Source organism: Lipotes vexillifer, unplaced genomic scaffold (genome assembly GCF_000442215.2).
Source record: "Lipotes vexillifer unplaced genomic scaffold, Lipotes_vexillifer_v1.1 scaffold565, whole genome shotgun sequence".
NCBI lineage: Eukaryota > Metazoa > Chordata > Mammalia > Artiodactyla > Lipotidae > Lipotes > Lipotes vexillifer.
Window position 1 is genome coordinate 1278925 of NW_006771554.1, and position 22114 is coordinate 1301038.

General features: G+C 49.9%; 1 protein-coding gene across 2 annotated transcripts in view; it reads right to left on the reverse strand.

Moving 5' to 3' along the window:
* Positions 1–22114, reverse strand: part of SULF2 (sulfatase 2) — a 116268-nt gene that overhangs the window by 5448 nt on the left and 88706 nt on the right. For both annotated transcript variants that reach the window (XM_007446936.1, XM_007446935.1), the window contains exons 7-12: positions 21695–21823; positions 20180–20236; positions 18852–18981; positions 16743–16935; positions 636–852; positions 413–509 (exon numbers count right to left, since the gene is read on the reverse strand). In XM_007446936.1, coding sequence (XP_007446998.1) covers positions 413–509; positions 636–852; positions 16743–16935; positions 18852–18981; positions 20180–20236; positions 21695–21823 — 823 coding nt within the window. The remainder of the gene's footprint in view (positions 1–412; positions 510–635; positions 853–16742; positions 16936–18851; positions 18982–20179; positions 20237–21694; positions 21824–22114) is intronic.

Genomic DNA, 22114 nt, shown 5'->3' on the forward strand with positions numbered 1-22114 from the left:
GGGTCGGTCGGCGCCCCCCCGCCCCTGTGTGCGTCTGGGGGGGCTGCGGGGGGGGGGGTGGTCCTTGGTTCCATCTGCTGAAGGAACTGTGGGTCATTCTCCTGTCTTGTCCTGCCCGAGAACCCGCTGAGCCCATGGGGGACTTCAAGGTCTCCCCCCAGGCCTGTTGGAAGGGCTGAGCGTGGTGTGAGCATCTTGTAGATCACAAAGGGGTACGACATGGCTGTGCTGTTCCCCCCACCCCAGTCCGGCAGGAGCTGTCTGTCTGAGGCCAGGACCGACACTGCCGGCCCCGGTGAAGGATTCTGCGGGGCCTCCCTCCCCTGGGCCTGGCTTCCCTGCCTCTGGCTGTGGCTGGTGGCCCCGCCGAGCTCGGGGTTGTGAGAACCCTCCCGGCCCAGACTCCTGTCACCTCATGGTCAATGTGCAGCTTGTGGTCTTTCCAGGCCTGCAGGGACTTGTACAGGTCCAGGTCGCACTGGACCGTGTCGTTCTCCAGGATGTAGCACCTGTTCGAGAGAAGGGGTCACGTGGGGCCCTCGGGGCGTTGAGGGGGCCCAGGCAGGGGCCCGAGAGATGTGGGCACCCCTGCCAAGGTCCAGCCCGCCCCCCCAACCCCCACCCTAGACTCTCACCGATGTGTGACTTTAATGGGGTTGGGGGCTGAGTAGTCCGGAAGGCCCCCGGTGCCACTGAAGTCCCCGCCGTCCCTGTCGTCTTGGTCCGCAGGGGCGCCTGGCCAGTGCCGCTTGGTGAGGTTGCGGGGCTGGGACCAGTCGTCCAGGCCGATGTGGTGCCCCTCGACGGCCACTGAGCGGATGGAGCGATTCCGGGCATAGCTGGCCTTGTACTCTGTGGGGTCAGAGGGGTGGCTGGGCTGGGAGGCTGGCCAGGCTGGCCAGGCTCCCTGGGCAGCAGACTCTTGATCCAGACAGGGCTGTGCTCCCAAGCCAGGGCCTCAGTGCTGCCCGAGACTGGGGGGCTCAGGAAACCTACCTACCGGGAAAGTGGGCCCTGGACCCCAGTGGAAAGGACCTCAAGGTGATTCACTTGGGGAAACTGAAGTCCCAGAGCTAAGAAGGAATTGGCCTGAGATAATCTCAAGGAGGAGCTGTGCATAGAGAAACTGGGACATCCACACGATGGAGGATTCGAACACAGAGAACTGAAGCAACAATGCCGAGGAATGTCAACAACACTAATGTGTGAAGGAAGTGAGATACAGAAGTCACACTATGTGTGATTCTATTTACATGATCTCCAGGGTGGGTGAAGACGCAGAGCCAGAAAGCAGATTAGCGATTGCCGTGGGATGGGGGAGAGGGCAATGGATTTCCTTTTGGGGTGATGAAGATGTTTTAGAACTAGACAGAGGGGATGGTTGCAGTACGTTGTAAATGGACTAAATGCTTCTGAATTGTATATTTATAAAATTGTAAAAACGGTAATTTTGTTATGTGACATTCATGTCAATTAAAAAAAAAAAAGGGAAAAATGTGGATATAATTAAGGAGATTGAATCAGTAATCAGAAACCTTCCAACAAACAAAAAGTCTAGGACCAGACAGCTTCACTGGTGAATTCCACCAAACATTTAAAGAAGAATGAATACCAGTCCTTCTCCAATGCTTCCAAAAATAGAAAAGGAGGGAACACTTCCAAACTCATTTTTACGAGGCCAGTATTACTCTGATACCAAAACCAGACAAGGATGCCACAAGAAAAGTACAGGCTAGTAACTCTGATGAACATAGATGCAAAAATCCTCAACAAAATATTGGCAAACCAAATAGAACAATACATTGAAAGGATCATATACCATGATCAAGTGGGATTTATTCCAGGCATGCAAGGATGGTTTACCATCTGCAAATCAATGTGATACACCACATTAACAAATGAAGGATAAAAATCATATGGTCACCTCAATATATGCAGAAAAGGCATTTTACGAAATTCAACATCCATTTATGATAAAAACTGATAAGCCATTAATATCCAAAATATAAAGACTCATATAATTCAATAGCAAAACCCCTAAACAATCAATTGAAAAACAGGCAGAGGATCAGAATAGACATTTTTCCAAAGAAGATATACAGATGGCCAACAGGTACATGAAAAGATGTTCGACATCACTAATCATCAGGGAAATGCGAATCAAAACCACAGTGAGATACCACCTCACACCCGTCAGAATGGCTATTATCAAAAAAAACCGAAATAGCAAACGTTGGCGAGGATGTGGAGAAAAGGGAGCAATTGTGCACTGTTGGTGGGAATGTAAATTGTTGCAGCCACTTTGGAAGACAGTATGGAAGTTCCTCAAAAAATTAAAGATAGAACACCCAAATGATCCAGCAATTCCACTTCTGGATATTTATCTGAAGAAAACAAAAACACTAACTCAAAGACATCTGTACCCCCATGATCACTGCGTTATTTACAATAGCCAAGATACGGAAATAACCTAAGTGTCCACTGATGGATGAATGGATACAGAAGATGTGGCACGTGTACACACACACACACACACACACACACACACACTGGAATATTACTCAGCCATCAAATAGAAGGAAATCGCGCTGTTTGCGACAACAGAGGTGGACCTTGAGGGGATTATGCTAAGCAAAATAAGTCAGAGAACGACAAATAGCATTTGATCTCACTTATCTGTGGAGTCGCTACAACCAACCAACCAACCAAGCTCATAGAGAACAGATCAGTGGTTGCCAAATGGGGGGGTGGGGGGTAGGAATGGTGGGTGAAATGGGCAAAGGGGGTCAAAAGGTACAAACTTCCAGTTACAGAGTCAGTCAGTCCTGGGGATGTAATGTACAGCATGGTAGCTATAGTTAACAATAATACTGTGTTGCACATTTGAAAGTTACTGAGAGAATAGGTCTTAATAGTTCTCATCACCAGAAAAAAATTTTTTGTAACTATGTTAAGTGGACTTGTTGGCGTGATCATTTTGCAATATATACAGATATCGAATCACAATGTTGTACACCTGAAACTAATGTAATATGTTAATTATACTGCAGTAAAACTCCACAAAACAAGATCAAAAACCCCATTAATTTGAACTGGGTAAAGAAGAGCCAAGCAGCACATTCTCCCAGACAGAAAAGCGTGGCGGGGGGGGGCTTGGGGAGGTCACTGATCTTCTCCGAGTCTATTTCCCCAGCAGTGAGCTGCATGCTCTCCACAGGGTGGGCAGTGGGGCGGGGCTGAGAGGTGTTTTTTCCTAAGCTCTGAGTCACCTATGGAAAACTGAGGGCGTGCAGGTGCTGAGGCTCAGAGCAGGCCACCCCAAGATGCCACAATGGCATATTGACTATTCTGAATTAAAGTTCTTTGAAACACAGCTGGTGGGGAAAAAAAATGATATTAAAAAACACTCTGACTCCACCTCTTTCCCCCGAATGCCGGAACCTCTCCTAGGCCTGCAAATGACCAGGAGGAGGCTCAGCTGGAGGCTGATAGTCAAGATTTGACAGGAGCGATATTTGAGGCCTTTCCCCCTAAAGTTAATTAGTTTAAGGTTGAATTCTGTACTCGGGAGGAAAGCATCCCAAAGCCTTTTTGAACATTTCATGCAAACTTTTCGAAGGCACGCTGCCTTTAACTTGGAAGCCCCAGTGCACAGGAATCTCTTCATATCTGCTCTAATGGGAAACTGTTCCCTGATATCAGAAAGCAAATTCACAATAGTGTGGTAGGTTGGTCTAGGCTACTGCTAAGTGTAATAATGGAGGCTGGAGCTCCATTCTTTGAAAATAGTTTCCAGGAATGCAGAAAAAAAGAATTAAAAGCAACAATTCTTGCTTTGCAATTTGAACCTTTAGGAAAACAAAAGCATCACACCTACGGTCAATGAATCTTCGACAAAGGAGGCAAAATATGCAATGGAGAAAAGACAGTCTCTTTAGCAAGTGGTGTTGGGAAAGCTGGACGGCTGCTTGTAAATCAGCACCCTCTCACCATACACAAAAATAAATTCTAAATGGCTTAATTAAGACTTAAATAAATATAAGACATGATACCATAAAACTCCTAGAAGAGAACACAGGCAGAACATTCTCTGACAAGTCGTACCAAGGTTGTCTTAGGTCAGTCTCCCAAGGCAATAGAAATGAAAGCAAAAATAAATGGGACCTAATCAAACGTGTAAGCTTTTGCACAGCAAAGGAAACCGTAAACAAAACAAAGACAACCTAGGGACTGGGAGAGAATATTTGCAAACGATGCAACTGACAAGGGGTTAATTTCCAAAACATACAAACAGCTCATACAACTCAGTAACAAAAAACCAAACAACCCGATGGAAAAATGGGCAGAAGACCTAAATAGACATTTCTCCAAAGAAAACATACAGACGGCCAGTAGGCACATGAAAAGATGCTCATCATCACTAATCAGAGAAATGCAAATCAAAACTACAATGAGGTATCACCTCACACCGGTCAGAATGGCCATCATCAAAAAGTCTTCAAATAACAGATGCTGGAGAGGGTGTGGAGAAAAGGGAGCCCTCCTACACCGTTGGTGGGAATGTAAATTGGCGCAGCCACTACGGGAGACATTATGGAGGTTCCTTAAAAAACTAAAAATAGAGTTGCCATATGATTCAGTAATCTCACTCCTGGGCATATACCCAGACAAAACTATAATTCAAGGAGATACATGCACACCTATATTCATAGCAGCACTATTTACAATAGCCAAGACATGGAAGCAACATAAATGTCCACTGGCAGAGGAATGGATAAAGAAGATGTGGTATATATATATATACAATGGAATAATACCCATAAAAAGAATGAAATAATGCCATTTGCAGCAACATGGATGGACCTAGAGATTATCATACTAAGTGAAGTAAGTCAGACAAAGACAAATACCACATGATATCACTTATATGTGGAATCTAAAATATGACACCAATGAACTTATTTACAAAGCAGACTCACAGACATAGAAAACAAACTTATGGTTACCAAAGGGGAAAGGGGGTGAGGGAGGGATAAATTAGGAGTTTGGGATTAGCGGATAACACACTACTATATATAAAACAGATAAATAACAAGGTCTTACTATATAGCACAGGGAACTAAATAGAATATATGTATAAAACTGAATCACTATGCTGTACACCAGACGCTAGCACAACATTGTAAATTATACTTCAATAAAAAAAAGAATAGAAAACAGAAGCATGACTCTGAGAGTAACTCCAGGCTCACACAGAGCTCTTCCTGTTTGCCTCCAGACAACTGCAGATAGTATAAGAAATCAGGACAATGGAAGAGAAATTTGTCCTACAACTCAAGAGAAAGGAAAGTTGAAGAAACAATCCCCCTAGGCCCCAGCGTGCCCAGAAAGCTATTTCTTCTCCTTCTGAGGGACAATTCCTTCTCAAATGACGGGGTCAGCCAATCCTCAGTTGCACCCCAGAGGCTACTTAAAATAGACGATCGGGAACTGGATTTCTTAATTGACACCCGTGTGCCTTTCTCTACCGTCGCTCAGAGGATTTATCTCAACCTGTCACTGCTGGTTCTATACAAGCAGTCAGTCTCTGGACAACCTACTACATTACCCACATCTCAGCCCACCCTAATATCTTTTAGGGCCTCTTAACACCCATCATATCTAATTTCCAGCTGCTCACCAGCAAACCTTCTTGATAGAGATTTGTTACGTAAATGTAATGCTACTCTAAAGTGTAATCAGAAGGGCGTTTTTATTTCCTTGCCCTCAGACCAAGCCCCAAATCTACTTTCCTTATTAGAAACTTGTCCTGATTTAAATTCCTCTGAAGAGGGTGAGTCTTTAACAGATGTCCCAACTAGTCCCTGGGCCACACATGCCAGTGAAGTTGGATTGCTACCAAGTGCTCAGCCTGTATGCATGACCTGGAAGGAAAATAAATAGGTCCCTTCTCTGCAAAGAGATACAAAGCGAGGAATTAACCCTATGATAGACTCTCTTAGAGCTGGGTGTGCTTGTTTTTACTTCCTCACCCTGTCACACTCCAAATGAAAGTAGGTGAATTTTGTAATGAAAGAAGATAAATTAGGCCCAGACGGGAATCGAATCTCTCGATTTGCACAAGCCCTAAGAGCCATGAACTCTTGTAATTCCCGGGCACCCTGTGGTCCCTAACCCAGCTGTTGCCCTCACTTCGACTCCTGCTGACCCAGCCTGGTTAAGGTCACTGAGCTCTCTCACATTCCTCTTCAATCCCATGCACCTGACGCACACCTTGTCTGCATTTACCTCTCAAGGGAGACCGGTAAGAAGGACTGGCGTAGCCGTCGGGGAGAAGTTTTCCTTCTACCCTTCTAGGTTCTTCTGGCTGGTCTAAGAATTAAGTTGACTTGAGACAGGTTACCAGGAGAAACTCAAACAAAAGTTTAATAAAACGTATCCATGGGAGAAACCCAGAAAAACCTGGAAGCCCTCACCTGAAACCCTCACCCAAAGACAAAAGAGGATGTAGAGGGTGGGAGATCCAGTCAGGGGAGGTGACCAGGAAAAGCACAGTAAACAAGGGCGGCTGTGACACAGATTTAAGCCCCGGCGCTCTCCATGGAGAAGGGTTTCCAGAGATCTGGTCAACCTCCTCCTCCAGGGACAGAGAGGGAGACACCGTTACCAATGGAGATTTCCCTTACAGACGTCAATGTTTCTTGCAAAAGGGCAACTCCTACTAGGTTTTCAGTTTCCCGGGTCTGCTGTTTCCTAGAAAATAACCAGCTCAAGATAATATGCCAAAGAGATGTATTTTAGGGTATGGCAAATTCTGCTCCCCTACGGAACCTTACATTAGTTCCGTCCACACCTCTGGTTCTTGGCTTACCTGATCGTGATAAACCTTTTCATCTACACTGGCTATGGGAATGATGGGATTACTGCTGGCATTCTAGGACAGCTTTTTGCCTCAGTTAGGTCCTACAGCGTATTTCTCACGTCAGTTAGACTCTACGGCACCAGGTACGCCCCTCTTATGCACGTGGCCAGGCTGACTACAAAGCCAGTGCTCTAACCATAGGCTCCCCCAGTCACCTCTGTTTCCCATGCTGTGTCTGCTATGTTACAAGTTCACAGGATGCAGCACTTCTCTGCGTGGCGAGAGACCACCTGTGAGCAGGCTCTTAATCTACCCATCACCGTCCATCATTAACACTCTAAATCTGGCTCCTTTACCCACCTCCCTGGTGGTGGAGAGCCCCACCCCGTGCCACACGAGTGCCTCGCAACTACAGGAACGGTCTCAGAGCCATGAGATGCTCTCTCAGACATCCCTTCAGACAACCCAGACTGACTTCGATTTTGTGATGGCTCCTGTAAACGAAGTTTCCAGCGAAACATAATAACTGGTTATGCTGTGGCTCCCCACGTGAACCACGTGAGGCATATTCTGTGCCCACTGTGAGACCAGCCCACGCGGCTGAACTCATCGCTCTTCCTGGAGCACACAGACGAGCAAAGGGGAAACTGCCACCATTTACACAGACTCCAAAGATGCTTTTGGAGAGTCCGCCATATGCTGTTGGTAGGATTTGGAGGATCCCGTGGATTCCTGACTTCTGTGGGTCCTCCTAGCGCTAACGGGTATGTAATTGCTGCCCTGTTATAAGCTAGTCACCTCGCTTCTAACGCTGCTGTTGTCCACTGCTCAGGAGACTGATGCTTTATCTTTAGGAAATGATAGGGCAGAAAGAGCTGCTAAAATTGCAGCTCAAAATGCCCCCTTTATCCTTTCTCCACCCAATTTTTAAACCTGCCTTTATCCCTGACTGATATTAACTATCAGGCAAATGCCCCACAATCTAAAAAGGACAAATGGACACAAAAAAGGTACCAAACAATGCTCAGATAAATTAGACACTGGGCCACATGTACGTCAGGTAGCTCCTTTTCCTTTGACCTTGTGGCTTGAGCTTACATCAAATGAGATGTACTGTGCAGACAGGAGAGTGGTTTTGCCCTGGCAGCCATGGAATTTCTGACCAAATTATTTCCCAGTGCACTACTAGTGAATTGCACCTAACTTCTGGGAGAAATCGGTGTGCCCTAGGAAGTCTTACCAGGCCCACACTGCCCTTTGTGACACTCCAAACAGCTCTTATAGATTCGCCCCCAGCTTTAGGCTATTCTTGCTATTTGGTTATCTTTTACATGGTTAGTGGAGGGACTGAATGCCATCCGACTAGATGTGGTGACGCCACACAGGGGTAATGAACTTAATAACTGAGGTTATTCCGAATTTTGACATTCCTTTATGGATTGAATCAGACCAAGGAACTCACTTTATAGCAGAGATAAACCGTCTGCTTGCAAAATCTCTGGGGTACTCATTAAAATTCCATACTCTGTACCATGACTCCACCATCAGGGCAAGTGGAACATAAAAATCTGGATATAAAAGGACTTTAGGAAAAGCTCTGGAAAGTAACTGGGCTTAAATGGTTAGAAGCTTTGCCCCTGGCCTGTATAAGGATCAGGAATACTCCAATAGGAGACATGGATTAAGCTCTTCTGAAATAGTGCTTGGATAACCCATGCCTACTGGCATCTCTAAACTTTCTATTTCTGGATTAAGTGGACATTGTGGGAACATAAGTGAATAATGTGATGCTCTGACCAGCTGCCTACAAGAACTGACTAGTGTACTTTAAGCTTATCGCCAAGAGGGAAAAGGGGCGTGGCCTCCCCGACTGACACCCTGACATCCCTTTTGACCAGGAGACCAGGTTTACATCAAGGACTTTAGAAGAAAACATGCATTGTCACCTCTCCGGGAAGGACGTTATGAGGTACTGCTATCTACCTACACTCCCTATGTTACCACCAGAATAAAGGGAAAATCCTCCTGGGTTCATGCAAGTCATGCCAAATTGGCCTAGACCATCGCTCTCAAAACAGCTGGGAGACAGTCCCTACAGGTGACCTCAAAGTAAGGATTTCCAGGGCCACTTCCCAGGCCTGGAAGAAGCTGGCATCACGAATTAGACAGCTTTTCCCAAGATCACGGATCAAGAAACTTCACTTGCAGTCCCACTCCTGGACGTATATCTGTGGAAAATTCTAATTCGAAGACATACATGCACCCCTACGTACAGCAACACTATTTACAATAGCTAAGACATGGAAGCAACCTTAATGTCCATGGACAGATGAATGGATAAAGAAACTGTGGTACGTATATACAATGGAATATTACTCAGCCATAAAAAAGAATGAAATAATGCCATTTGCAGCAACATGGATGGACCTAGAGATTGTCATACTAAGTGAAGTAAGTCAGAAAGAGACAAATACCATATATCACTTATATGTGGAATCTAAAACATGACACAAATGAACATATCTATGAAACAGAAACAGACTCATAGACATGGAGGACAGACTCGTGGTTGCCAAGGGGGAGGGGGGTGGGGGAGGGAAGGATTGGGAGTTTGGGGTTGGTAGATGCAAACTATTATATACAGAATGGATAAACAACAAGGTCCTACTGTATAACACAGGGAACTATATTCAGTATCCTGAGATAAACCATAATGGAAAAGAATATGAAAAAACATGGGTATATGTGTGTGTGTGTGTGTGTGTGTGTGTGTGTGTGTAACTGAATCACTTTCCTGTACAGCAGAAATTAACACAACATTGTAAGTCAATTATACTTCAATAAATTAAAAAAACTTCGTTTTACCTATTCCCCCCCCACCCCTTAACACTCCCTGTATATTCACACGCTAAACAAACAAACAAACATGCACCTTCTCTTACTAATGACCACTCTCCCACATTCATTATCATTATCAGGAGGCTGAGCGGGAGAGTGCTTGTCTTTCTAGCCTCCTTCCCCTCTAAAAGTCTCCAGTATGGGCTCCTTTTCAACCTGTGTCTTGCTTAGTAACCTTTACTTTGTCAACAGGTCAGGCATAAACCAAACACCCCGTTGTGCCAGTTTACCAAAGCCTGGCCACGTTAATCAATCAATCTGTTGGTTGTGTCAACATCTAGATGGTACAAGTGCCCCTGAGCTGGTGTGCGTTCCTGCCAATGTGCACACTGTGGACTAGGTACAGAAGATGGTTCAATGACAGGGAATGGTATCCACGACTGAAAAACATCGCTCTGTCTCTCCTTCTAGGGAGTTATCGGGGCGCTGGAAAACCTCTACAGAAGCTCAAGGGCTGTCCCTCGCCCAGGCTAAAAACAATAGGTGAAAAATTTCCCTTTGCATTGAAAACAAACACTGGACCTTTCCTGGGTGACAGGCCAGGACAGTACTGCAGTCAGACTCAGGGGTTTGATTCCACAGGTGGCATCTTCAAACCTCTCATGGAGACTGGAAATGACCCTGGCACTACCCTTTTTAGTATAAACATCTGCCAACTCACCAAGTGTCCTGGATGGCTCACCAGCCACCCTTGGGGTATTACAGCTGCTCCCCTGATTAAGCTGCCCAATACCACACTATATATATGTGGGTGGACCAGAAATCTGGACTTCCTTGGCTCAGTGACAGAACCAAGCTTTAAAGGAGCTCAGCAAGGAGGAGCCTGTGCATCACTGGTGAAAACATTGCTCCTGTGTAACCCAAATGGGACAAGGAGTGTCCACCTTACCTCTTGTAAGAGAGAAGGTTAACTCTTTGCATCAGTGGAGGGAAGCACGGCCATTTTATTGGACTGACTTACACCAGGACTAGGGACTGGTTTAATGGGGGTGGAGAAGGGGCTTTGATTTGTTCATTTGTTTGTTCATCCTCATTCTAATCTCCGTTCTTTTCTCCCTTTGCAGAGCTCTTAGCACTCAGCTCCTAACCTGATTTCTCTCTCCATGGCCTCCATGGCCACCAGCCCTCCTTTTAAAATGTGAAACTTCCTGGTCAATTTTAGAGGGAACGGTTGGGGCTCAGAGCAGGTCACCCTAAGATATGCCACAATGGCATATGGGTTCTTTTGAATTAAAGTTACTTAAGAAACAGCTGGTGGCCAAAGAAAACATAAAAAAACACTGACCCTCCTCTTTTCCCCCTAAAAGTGGGAAATAAATCTCCCATGTGAAGGTCCCTTCCCTATACCAGGAGTAGAGAAAGCATCCTTATCACCAGAGAGAGTCAGGGAATTCAAGGATAAGAAAGCTGTATAAACTAACTTTACTCCTTCATTAGTCTGCTGCCCCAAGTACCAGCCCCTTTGCTCTTAAATCTTCACAAATAATTGTTTCCTTGTCTAAAAATGATGTGTAAACAACCTGCTTTGGTCGCTCTGGGGTCCCATTTCTATGAGACCTCTGTGTGTATGAATTAACTTTTTTCTCCTGTTCATCAGTCTTGTGTCAAGTTAATTATCTGACCAGCCAAGAGAACTCGAGAGGGGCAGGGGGTAAATTTCCCCCTCCTCAACACAGGCTCAAGTCAGAGCCCAGATTTCTCATATCTTCTGTACAAAATTGATCAAGTTGCTAACATTTCAGAAAAAAGGGGTTGGGGGAGGGTGGTCATGGAGGAGCACAGATTTCCAGCTTCTCGAGAGAAAACGGGAGATGTGCCGCCTACACTGGGCCCACCGGCAGCGTGGATGGCGGGGCAGGAGCTGATGTGCTGCCTCTTCCTACGGGGCAGAGTGTTTCCCGTTTGGCCACAGTCCCCGCTCCTCCTCCCATTTTAGGTCTGACCTAGGCCGGCCTCAAGTCTGTAACCCCGCTGCCCTGAAACATCCATCTGTTTTTGGAGCAGGGCCTGGAGCCAGGCCCGACCCGGGTTTCTGCTGGGCTCCTAATGACCACCAGGTGGCGACCAAAGGTCGAGGACTGGCTGGAGGCCAGGTGGTGGGGCCCAAGAAGGGAGGACGGGGTTCCCTCTTCCGCAGGGCCCAGGCCAGGGCTCCAGGATCTGGTTTTGCTCCACATCCCCCAAGCCCTCGACCCCGGGGCCGTTGCTTGTACCTTTCCTCCTTGTATCAGAGTCTCATGGGCCAAAGGATCTGGGGGTCCAGGTCCAGGAGGGGCATTTCTCTGACAAAGCCTTTGGCCTTTTCTGACTCCGGGCAGCTTTCTCCTTGGCTTCTTCCTCCCTGAGTTCAGTCTCCATGAAGCCACAGTGCCTGGGCCCGAAACGCACACAGTACTGAGCTGATCTCCCTGCGGGAGGAGGACACCCCTGCCTAAGAGGCCCAGGAAGCAGACCCAGTGGGTTCTTTCTGCTCCTCTGTGTTGCTTGCTCTGGCGTTCTCCACGCCCCCAGCCATGCGCCCAGGGGTCCCCAAACTACGGCCTCCAGGCTCAATCCAGCCCTCTGCCTGATTTTGTACATAAGTTACTCTCAAGCATTTGCAGAGTCCTTGGCTGTTTTCTTGCCACAGTGACGGAATGGAGCATTTGACACAAAGATTGTTTAGCTCCCACAGCCTCAAATATTTACTCTCTGGCCCTTTACAGCAAAAACCTGCCAGCCCTGGTGTACACCTTTTCTGGGACTGAAGCCACACCACTTACTCTCTTTGTCACCCTAGGTGTCTTTGTTTCCAGGGTCCTGGAGGTGCCCTCCCTACCACATGTACTGGGAACGGGGCACTTCCTAACCCAGTGGCCAAGAGCTGAGGCTCTGGGGGCTTCCCTGGTGGCGCAGTGGTTAAGAATCCGCCTGCCAATACAGAGGACACGGGTTTGAGCCCTGGTCCGGGAAGATCCCATATGCCGTGGAGCAACTAAGCCCATGTACCACAACTACTGAGCCTGTGCTCTAGAGCCCGTGAGCCACAACTACTGAGCCCACGTGCCACAACTACTGAAGCCTGTGTGCCTAGAACCTGTGCTCCGCAACAAGAGAAGCCACCACAATGAGAAGCCCGCGCACCGCAACGAAGAGTAGCCCCTGCTTGCCGCAACTAGAGAAAGCCCGCGCACAGCAACGGGGACCCAACGCGGCCAAAAATAAATAAATAATTTTATTTAAAAAAAAAAAAAAAAAAAAAAGAGCTGAGGCTCTGGACTCTTATTGCCTGGGTGCAAATCCTGAGCCAACACACAGGCAAGTGAGTTAATTTCCAAGCAGCTGCTTCTCATGACGATACCCGCCTTCCAGGGCTCTTAGGAGTTTGACATGAAACAGACCTGCTAATTATTTCAGCACCTGGAAGCTGGCATCCAGCCGCTTCTCTGCTAGTTAGGGACACTGCAGCTGTGACATCCTCGCCCAAGGTCACAGCTGGGCCCTCCCACCTCCCCAGGCCTGGGAAGCCCGAGGCGGTGTGGCCCGCTCTCTGGGGTGGGACCCACAGGAACTTTGTGCTTCCTTTTCCCCTGACTTAGAGCACTTCCCCTCTGCTAGTCACATGGCCTGTTCCTTGTACATACTTGGCTCTCGTTTAAATGTCAACCGACCACCCATCCTACGGCTGCCGCCCCCCTCCACCTGGTCACACCACTGTTTCATTTCCTCCATGCATTTTGCACCCAGGGAAGTGATCTTCCCACTTTGTTAACTTGCTGACACCTGGTCTCACCCACGAGGTCCGATCCGTGTCTCTCAAGTTCACCTCTGTAACCTCAGCAGCTGGCGTATGGCAGGGCTTGCGGATTTGTTGGGAGAAGAAATGAATAAACACCGGCCACCTGGACCCATCCCCGAGGCCTCATCTCCCCCCACTGGGTCCTGGGTCTCCCTCTGTTCTGGGTTGGCTGCTCTGTCTGCTTCCTCAGCCCACAGCCCACAGCCCACAGCCCACAGCCCACAGCCCAGGGGGTTAGAGTGAGCCGGGGTCTGAGCTGCTCTGGGCCAGGGCGTCTCAACCTCACAACTGGCAACACTCTGGGGCCGGATAAATCCTGGCTGTGGGAGACTTGACCTGTACCTCACAGGATGCTTAGCAGCGTCCACAGCATCCGTTCACTGGATGCCAGTAGCATCCCTCCCGCTGCCCATCACACACGATTACGACAGCCAGAAATGTCACCACACGGCCAAGTGTCCCTGGGGGGCAAAATCACCCCCAGTTGAAAACCCCTGCTCTAGGCTGGCTGCTCAGAAAGGAGTGACGGAGACCATCTTGCTGGCAGGCACGTGCAGGAGGAAGAATATTGGGCCAGGTGATGGGGCCCAAGTCGCCCAGGTGGCCGTGTGAGCTGACCTTTCCTGTCTGCTGTGAGGAGCCACCCTCGCCTTGCTCCCAGGATGCTGTGAGGGGCGTATCAGACAGGGCTGTGATGTCACACCGTCCTCACAGGAGGGCCTGGGTTGAGCCGAGTCTTGGTTATTTACGTGCATTTTTCTTTCCTCTAAGAATTAATAGGAAAAAAAAATAGGCTTAACTGAGTCGCAAGTTCTTGTCTTACTTAAACATTACCCAGTGTGCCATGTGCTGAAGCAAGATGTTAGCTGTGTAATTCAACCAACCATTTTATCCGCTAAAAAAAGATCAGCTTAGTAGTTACTAATCAGCTTGTGAGGAATTATAATGGGGGATCATCAGTTGGGATGCGTCACTTGAGGCAGCAGCCGAGTTGTTATGGAGACACACCTGCTCTGTAACGAAGGTGTCCTCTGCAAAGACAGGAAGAGACCTCAGTCTGTCGCCAGACACCCAGTCTCTAATTAGGCTACAAGGGAATCTGATTCAGCCTGAAAAAGGAAGGGAATTCTGACACAGGCTACAGCAAGGATGCATCTTGAGGACATTATGCCATGTGAAATGAGGCAGTCACAAGAGGACAAATGGTGCGTGATTCTGCTTACAGTCAAATTCAGAGAAAGCAGAGGGGTGGTTGCCAGGGGAGGGATGATGGACAGTTGTTTAATGGGTACTGAGTTTCAGTTTTGCCGGATAAAGAGAGCTCTGGAGATGGACGGTGGTGATGGTTGCACAACGATATCAATGTACTTAAAAAACGGTTAAGATGGTAAATGTTAGGTAATGTGTATTGTACCACAATGAAAGAAAACAGAACTAAAATCTCGAATTAGGCTTTGGCTCCCATTAGGTCAGGGAGCAAGACATTCTAGCCAGGGGACTGGATCTCACTGACGCCGGGTCCTTGGCACCCAGCAACCTGCCAAGCATCCTCAAAGCCCGGGCGCATCCTCATCTGAACGTTCGGCAGGGAGCGTGCTTCCCAGGGGAGCTGACCCTCAGAACGGGGTCATGACTACCCAGTGTGACAGCTGACTCTTGCAGCCAGGTCCAGAGGACCCCCCCTTCCCCTCCTCCGCTTGCTGGTTTTCTAACTTTCTGTCCTTATTCAGCCCCTGCTGGGGGGAGGGGTGAAGGTTAAAGGCAGCTTCTCCAGTTGGGATGGGGGGCTCTTCCTCCTTGCAAAGTACAGTTGACCCTCGAACAACGTGGGGTTCATCTGTGTATTAACTTATAGTCAGACCCCCGTATCCGTGGTTTCTCTGCGCCTGTGGATTCAACCAACCACAGACAGTGGAGAACTGCAGTATTCAGTATCAAAGAATATCCATGTGCAAGCGGACCTGTGGAGTTCAAACCCGCATTGTTTGGGGTCAACGGTATAGTCGATTCCCGTTATTTGCGGTGGTCCTGTTCTATAGCGTCACCTTGATGTTGAACTAGCGAGTATGGAACCAGTGCTCCTGGGGGAAATACGGGGGTAAGGTTCCTGCGAGCTTCGGGTCACAACACGCTTGTCCACCATCAGTACTGGGCCTTACTGCATGTGTGTCTCTGTCACGTCTGTTTAAAGACACCCGATTTGGGCTTCCCTGGTGGTGCAGTGGTTAAGAATCCACCTGCCAACGTAAGGGGCACGGGTTTGAGCCCTGGTCCGGGAAGATCCCACACGCCGCGGAGCAACTAAGCCCGTGTGCCACAACTACTGAACCTGAGCGCCACAACTGCTGAGCCCACGTGCCTCGAGCCCGTGCTCCGCAACAAGAGAAGCCATCACACGGCCAGTGATAGGCCTGTGCACTGCAACGAAGAGTAGCCCCCGCTCGCCGCAACTAGAGAAAGCCCACACACAGCAACGAAGACCCAATGCAGCCAAAAATAAATACATAAATAAGTAAATAAATTAAAAAAAAATAAAGACACCCGATTTAACGCACGTGTTGATTCACCGACATTGAACTCACGGCAGCAGCACCAAGACTCATGCCTGAACGAAGCTTTCTCACTTACGTGGTCCCCTCCATAAAGCACATCACAGCCGCCCTGGGCTTGGGGCCCCGACACAGGATGTCAGCGCCACCTTGGGGCCACTTTAGATAGGGAAGTCACCAAAAAAAGGTACGAAATACCGCAAACATGACACTAAATAGACATGAGGGCTGAAGGGAGAAGGCAGAGCGCCACCTTGGCCCAACCTCGGCTGGGAGCCTGCACGTTGGGTGACTCGAAATTTTGTGCCACTTTGCAAGTGAACCCATCCAGTGCCTGGAGTGCAGCTGGAGGGATCCTTTGAAAACACAAATCCGATCCTGGCTCCTCTGCTCGAAACCCTCCGGGGGCTTCTTTCTGGTCTCAGAGGGGCCCCACCACGTGGTCCGGGGCCGTATCCCTCTCTCCTCACTCTCTCTTTATGGGCCTGCTCTTCTTGGCCCTGGACACTGTCAACTTATCTTCCTTCTTTATTACTCTCTGCCCCCTGGGACAGGTGGATCGAGAGGGGTGGGGTGTGGATCTGCTTGAAGGAACTACTGGGCTGCCCGGGCGCGGTCCCTCCCCTCCGACCCCCTCCCCTCCCGGCCTGTGTACTCTTCTTGAAGAGCTTCCTCCGGCGTCCGGACAGGCTGAGCTGCTCATCCCCGCTGTCGCAGACGCAGGCCTCGCCGCCCTGTGCGTAGTACTTGGGCACCAGGTTGGAGAGGGCCCTGCCCCCGGGCCGTGCGGGGCCCTTGCACTTGTGCAGCTTCAGCTTCCCCGAGGCATCCTCCACGCACTGCCACTTCTGCAAGACACACCGGGTCCTCAGCCTTCTGGGCCTGGGCCAACCTGCTCGGCCGCTTCTCCTGCCTGGCGGCTGCCCCACCGCTCCCGTCCACCCCGGAGACTTCCCTCTAGCGGCCTTAGCTGGACACGGGCTCAAACGGGCTCTGTGATTGGAACGAGCTGCTCCATCATGGATGGACACCTGTCCACCGTGGGAGGAGCACAGAAATGGTACCCAGGGTGATGCGCTGTGGCCAAGGGTGAGCCCAGTCACAGGGAGGCCCCTCTAAGCGAAGCTCCGGGGCTGCAGGGCACGGCTCGTGTGCAGGGAAGGGCCTTCCTGGAAGGTGCAGCATGAGACGGGCAGTGGCACTGGGGCTGGGGGGATGGGGGAGGGAGGGCAGTCGAGCGGGGCCGTGACTGCATCCGCCGACAGGGGAATGTCTGGGCTGGGCTGGGGTCCTGGAGGACCTCGAGCTGTAAGTCTGGGGGCCATGGCTCGATGCCTCCGCTGCCAGTCTAGGCCCCCAACCCACCGCCGGCGCTCCTTTCCTTTGGGTTAAGCAGTGCGCTCAGATAATCTGTTCTGAAGATGCCGATAGGCAAGGTGAAGACTGCCCTCTCCCCTTCCTGGGGCCGCCAGACCCTCAATCTGCAGGGAGGGGGGGGGTGGGCCAGCAGGGGGATTCGACAACAATCCCAGGGGGACAAAGGGCCCCTGGGTCTCATCGGCTCATTTCTTGTAGCTCAGAACTGAAATCGGAACAGCTTCTGGGATCTGCCCAGATCATCAGCTCCAGGAGGGCAGGGCTTTTCTCTCCAGGGCATCTGAGGCTGTTGCTGCCCCAGTGCCTGGAACCGTGCCCGGCTACAGAGGCAGCACTGAACGCTGCTCCAGTGTAACCCAAAGCTCTCGCTCAGTGGCACAGACAAGTGCTTCCCAGACAAGATGCCCTCCAGAGCGTGGGGAGGGGTCGCGGGCCGTGAACAAACGCTGGGCAGCCGGGGGCACCGCCACGAGGACAGGCGGGTGCTAATTCTGAGTCTAGTGATAAGACAAAGCTGCCTGCATGCAGTCTGTGAGACCCACCCAGCTCATGCCCTGGCCTTGGCAGCCTTGGTCTATTAATGAGAAATGGAATGTGGAGGCCCTGGTTTGACTTATTCTTACTGGTGAAACAGGCCTGCATCTTCAGGCCTGAGCCGCCGTGGACGAGCTCAAAGTCCCAGCTCACAGACCGAGGCAGGGAAGCACCTCCTGTCTGCCCTGCTTGCTCGTCGGCCCTCCCCTCCCCGCAACCTCTGAAGCGCGCCTCCTGCTTGGGTCCCTCTTTACAAGGCTCTGCCCCCACCCCTCCCCTGTCCTCTCCAGCGCCCACCTAGGCCTCCTCAGAAAGTTCAGACTCTCCGAAACATCAGTCACAGTTTCTGCTACCTCTAAATACCATTTGGATTATAATTTCCTTAATATTTCTCTTGAAATCAATTCACATTTTTAAAACTTAAACTTATTTACTTAAAAAGGTAATTTCCTATTATTCCTGTATAAGTGGAAAACCAGCCACAATGATGCTCTGGGAGAGTGAATACAGTGTAAATGGTTATTTAACTTTGTAAATATTGTGCAGAGATTGGCTATGTCTTTGTTAAAGAGGGATTGGGCATGAGTCACAGCAGCTAACGACACACGTGCACCCCCAGGAGACTTTGCCTCTAATGTGAGCAGGATTGGAAGAACTTTCTGAGTGTCGCCTGTACCACCTGGCATCACCCTGCGTCTCACACATCAGCAGGGGCGCTGGCCCCACTGGCTCCGCTGGTCTGAAGGCCGAGGAGCAGGCCTGGGTCGTGGTTAGCCGGGGTGGCCACTGGGAGGGAAGAAGGGAGGGCAGGGGTACCATCCCCAGCCCCAGGGCTCCAGCCGAGCATCCTCACCTGCCCCAGCTGCTCACACGCGGTCTGGTACTCGGCCCGCTGACATAGGTCTTTCACACGCTGGTACTTGGGCAGGAAGTTCTCCTCTGGGGCATCCACCTTGTCACTGTCCCTCTTGTGGAGCAGTTTGCTGTGGGGCAGAGAGCGGAAGTGGGGCTGGCCGCCCAGCTCTGGAGGAGTGCACGGCCCCGCTCAGCCCTGGTGTAGGGTCACCATGGAGGATGCAGGTCCAGCCGGGCCACATCTTCTGATTGTCAACAGACTTAAGAAATGGGGATTTTCTACAAACAACGAACGCTGGAGAGGGTGTGGAGAAAAGGGAGCGCTCTTGCACTGTTGGTGGGAATGTAAATTGATGCAGCCACTATGGAGAACAGTACGGAGGTTCCTTAAAAAACTAAAAACAGAATTACCGTACGACCCAGCAATCCCACTACTGGGCATATACCCTGAGGAAACCATAATTCAAAAAGACACATGCACCCCAACGTTCATTGCAGCACTATTTACAATAGCCAGGTCATGGAAGCAACCTAAATGCCCATCGACAGACGAATGGATAAAGAAGATGTGGTACATATATACAATGGAATATTACTCAGCCATAGAAAGGAACGAAATTGGGTCATTTGTAGAGACGTGGATGGATCTAGAGACTGTCATACAGAGCGAAGTAAGTCAGAAAGAGAAAAACAGATATCGTATGTTAACACATATATGTGGAACCTAGAAAAATGGTACAGATGAACCGGTTTTCAGGGCAGAAATTGAGACACAGATGCAGAGAACAAACGTATGGACACCCAGGAGGGAAAGCGGTGGGGGTGTGTGTGTGATGAATTGGGAGATTGGGATTGACATGTATACACTGATGTGTATAAAATGGATGACTAATAAGAACCTGCTGTATCAAAATAAAATAAAATTCAAAAATTCAAAAAAAGAAATAAAAGGAAATGGGGATTTTATAAAAATCCTCCCAAATTACATGAGTTGGCAATAAGTTAAAAAGCATGTGAGACATTATACAGACAGGACAAAATGTGTCTGAAGGATACAGGTGGCCTCCAGATACAAATTCTACGTCAACCATAGGAAAAGCAAACGGGCTTCCTTATATACAGGAGGCTGTGGACACAAATTCCCAGCCCCTGGTGGAAGGTGTCATAATAGCAATGGGATCCCTCCTGCCCTAGACAGTGAGATCTTTAATATCATGGATGCAGGTGGGGCTGCCAGGCACTTCCTGGGACGGGGCAGAAGGGGATGGCCCGGGTGCTGCTCAGCTCAAATGTCCTGGGGCAGCTCCTCCAGGCCCTGGCACTCACCCTCTCTCCACCAGGAAGGAGTCCCGCCAGACCCTCATCTTCTTTTTCAAGTGAAACCTGGGGGAAAAAAAGCACACTTCCATCTTCTCATCAGTGTGTGGGGCTCATGTGTCCCTCTGTCCTCCCAGAGGCAGCGATGGTGCTCAGAGCCAGCCTTGATTCACAATCGGCACAGACCCAGGGGGCAGCTGGGGCGAGCGGGGGATGCTCCCACTGCCCCCCACCCCCCACCACCCAGGGCAGAGCTGTATTTCCCCAGAGACTTGGGTCTGAAGGTACATGGGGCAGAAATGACCCAGGTCAAAGTTGCTCTAAGTCACACATAGTCGTGTGTGTGTGTCTCCGTGCCTCCCAGGAAGTCCAACAGTTCCCCAGGGCCGGAAGAGATCGCTTTCTCTTTAGTTCAGCACCAGATGCAGCTTGTCCTGACTTCAGGTTAATTACATTGTGTTTTGGCCGGATTTTTTTCCCTTTGATCCTCTGCAGTTGGATTTGTGTAATTTAAGTGTGCATTTCATGTAGTTTCACTCTATCATTTCCATTTCCCAGATGGGGCCTCAGGCTGAGAGAGGAAGCTTCCATCCTGCACCTGACTCCCAGGTGTCCTGGCTCCCAACCCAGTGCCCCCGCCCCCCAAAACATGCCCATTTTGTACTCTTAAAGCTCATAACACCTTCTAGTCAGAGGGAGGAGGCTCAACAGAGGTGGTTCCTCCTACCGGACAATCGGATGTGCACAGACAGTGCCTATCAGGGCTGGCTGGACCCGCTGAGCTGCAGGAGATACAAGCTGGAGGCTGCATCAGTGCTGTGAGGCTAACTCAGTGGGCAGTACCACTGGTGGCCACTAGATGTAGCTGCTGCCACAGCAGTGACAGTGTCCTCCTCCTCTCCTGTCCCCGCCAGACTCAACTCGGGTACCTTCCCACCTAGTTTTTGCTCACCATCACTGCTCTTTTTTCTGCCTCCAGCACACCTAGGAATATGTTCCCATCATACCATCCGGCCTTAGAGCAAGGCGATTAAGAGACTCTAGCTGTAGCCTAGAGGCTGAATGCCCGGAGTTGGGTCCAGACCTGCCAAGAGACCTCTGACAAGTCACTTGACCTCTCTGGATTCAATTTCCAAATTGCTAAGATGGGATCATAATAATGCCTACCTCACTGCGTTACTGTGAAGATCAAAATGATAAAATCCCCTACAAAGCATAGCAAAGGCCTGCCATACAGCATGTGCTTAATTAGTGTTAACTGCTGCTGTTCTTTTTTCAAGTTTTATACAGTTTTAGCTCTGGAGGGTCCTCGACCGGTCACCGTGGCCATATTCCAGCTGGGAAGGTGGACTCTTAGAGAGGGGGCTTCCTTCTCTCCCACGGCAGGTTAAGTGGTCAGGATGGGGGGCCCCAGAGCCCCAGCTCCCGACCTTGGAAATACCCCCTCTCAGACCCACACGGCTCAGCCACGAGTTCATACAGTTCAGGATGCCCGGTACCCCAGCACCCACCCCAGCCCCTCACCGATTTGCTGGCCGCTCTGTGTCCAGCAGCTTGAGGATGGATTTCCCGTCCATGTCCGAGGGGATGTCCAGTCCTGCGATGTCCAGGATGGTGGGGGCCAGGTCAATGTTGAGGACAATGTGGGGATTCCTGAGGGAGACATGGAGAGCAGGACTCAGTCACCTGGGCAGTGATGACCCAGCCTCCCTCGGGAGAGGGGCCGCCGGAGGGATGGAGACCGCCAGGGGCTGACGCCCTGAAGGTGGGAAAGCTGCCATTGATCGTGTCACTCTCCTGTGCCTCAGCCCTCAAAGCTCCCCTCTGTGCCCCAATTCAGCTAAACCCCACCCCCAACCTTCTGTACCCTCCACACCACCACAGGGGCTGCACTTCACAGGCCCCAGCTGGCTTCTGCTTGTCTGTTTCTTCTGCCAGGAATGC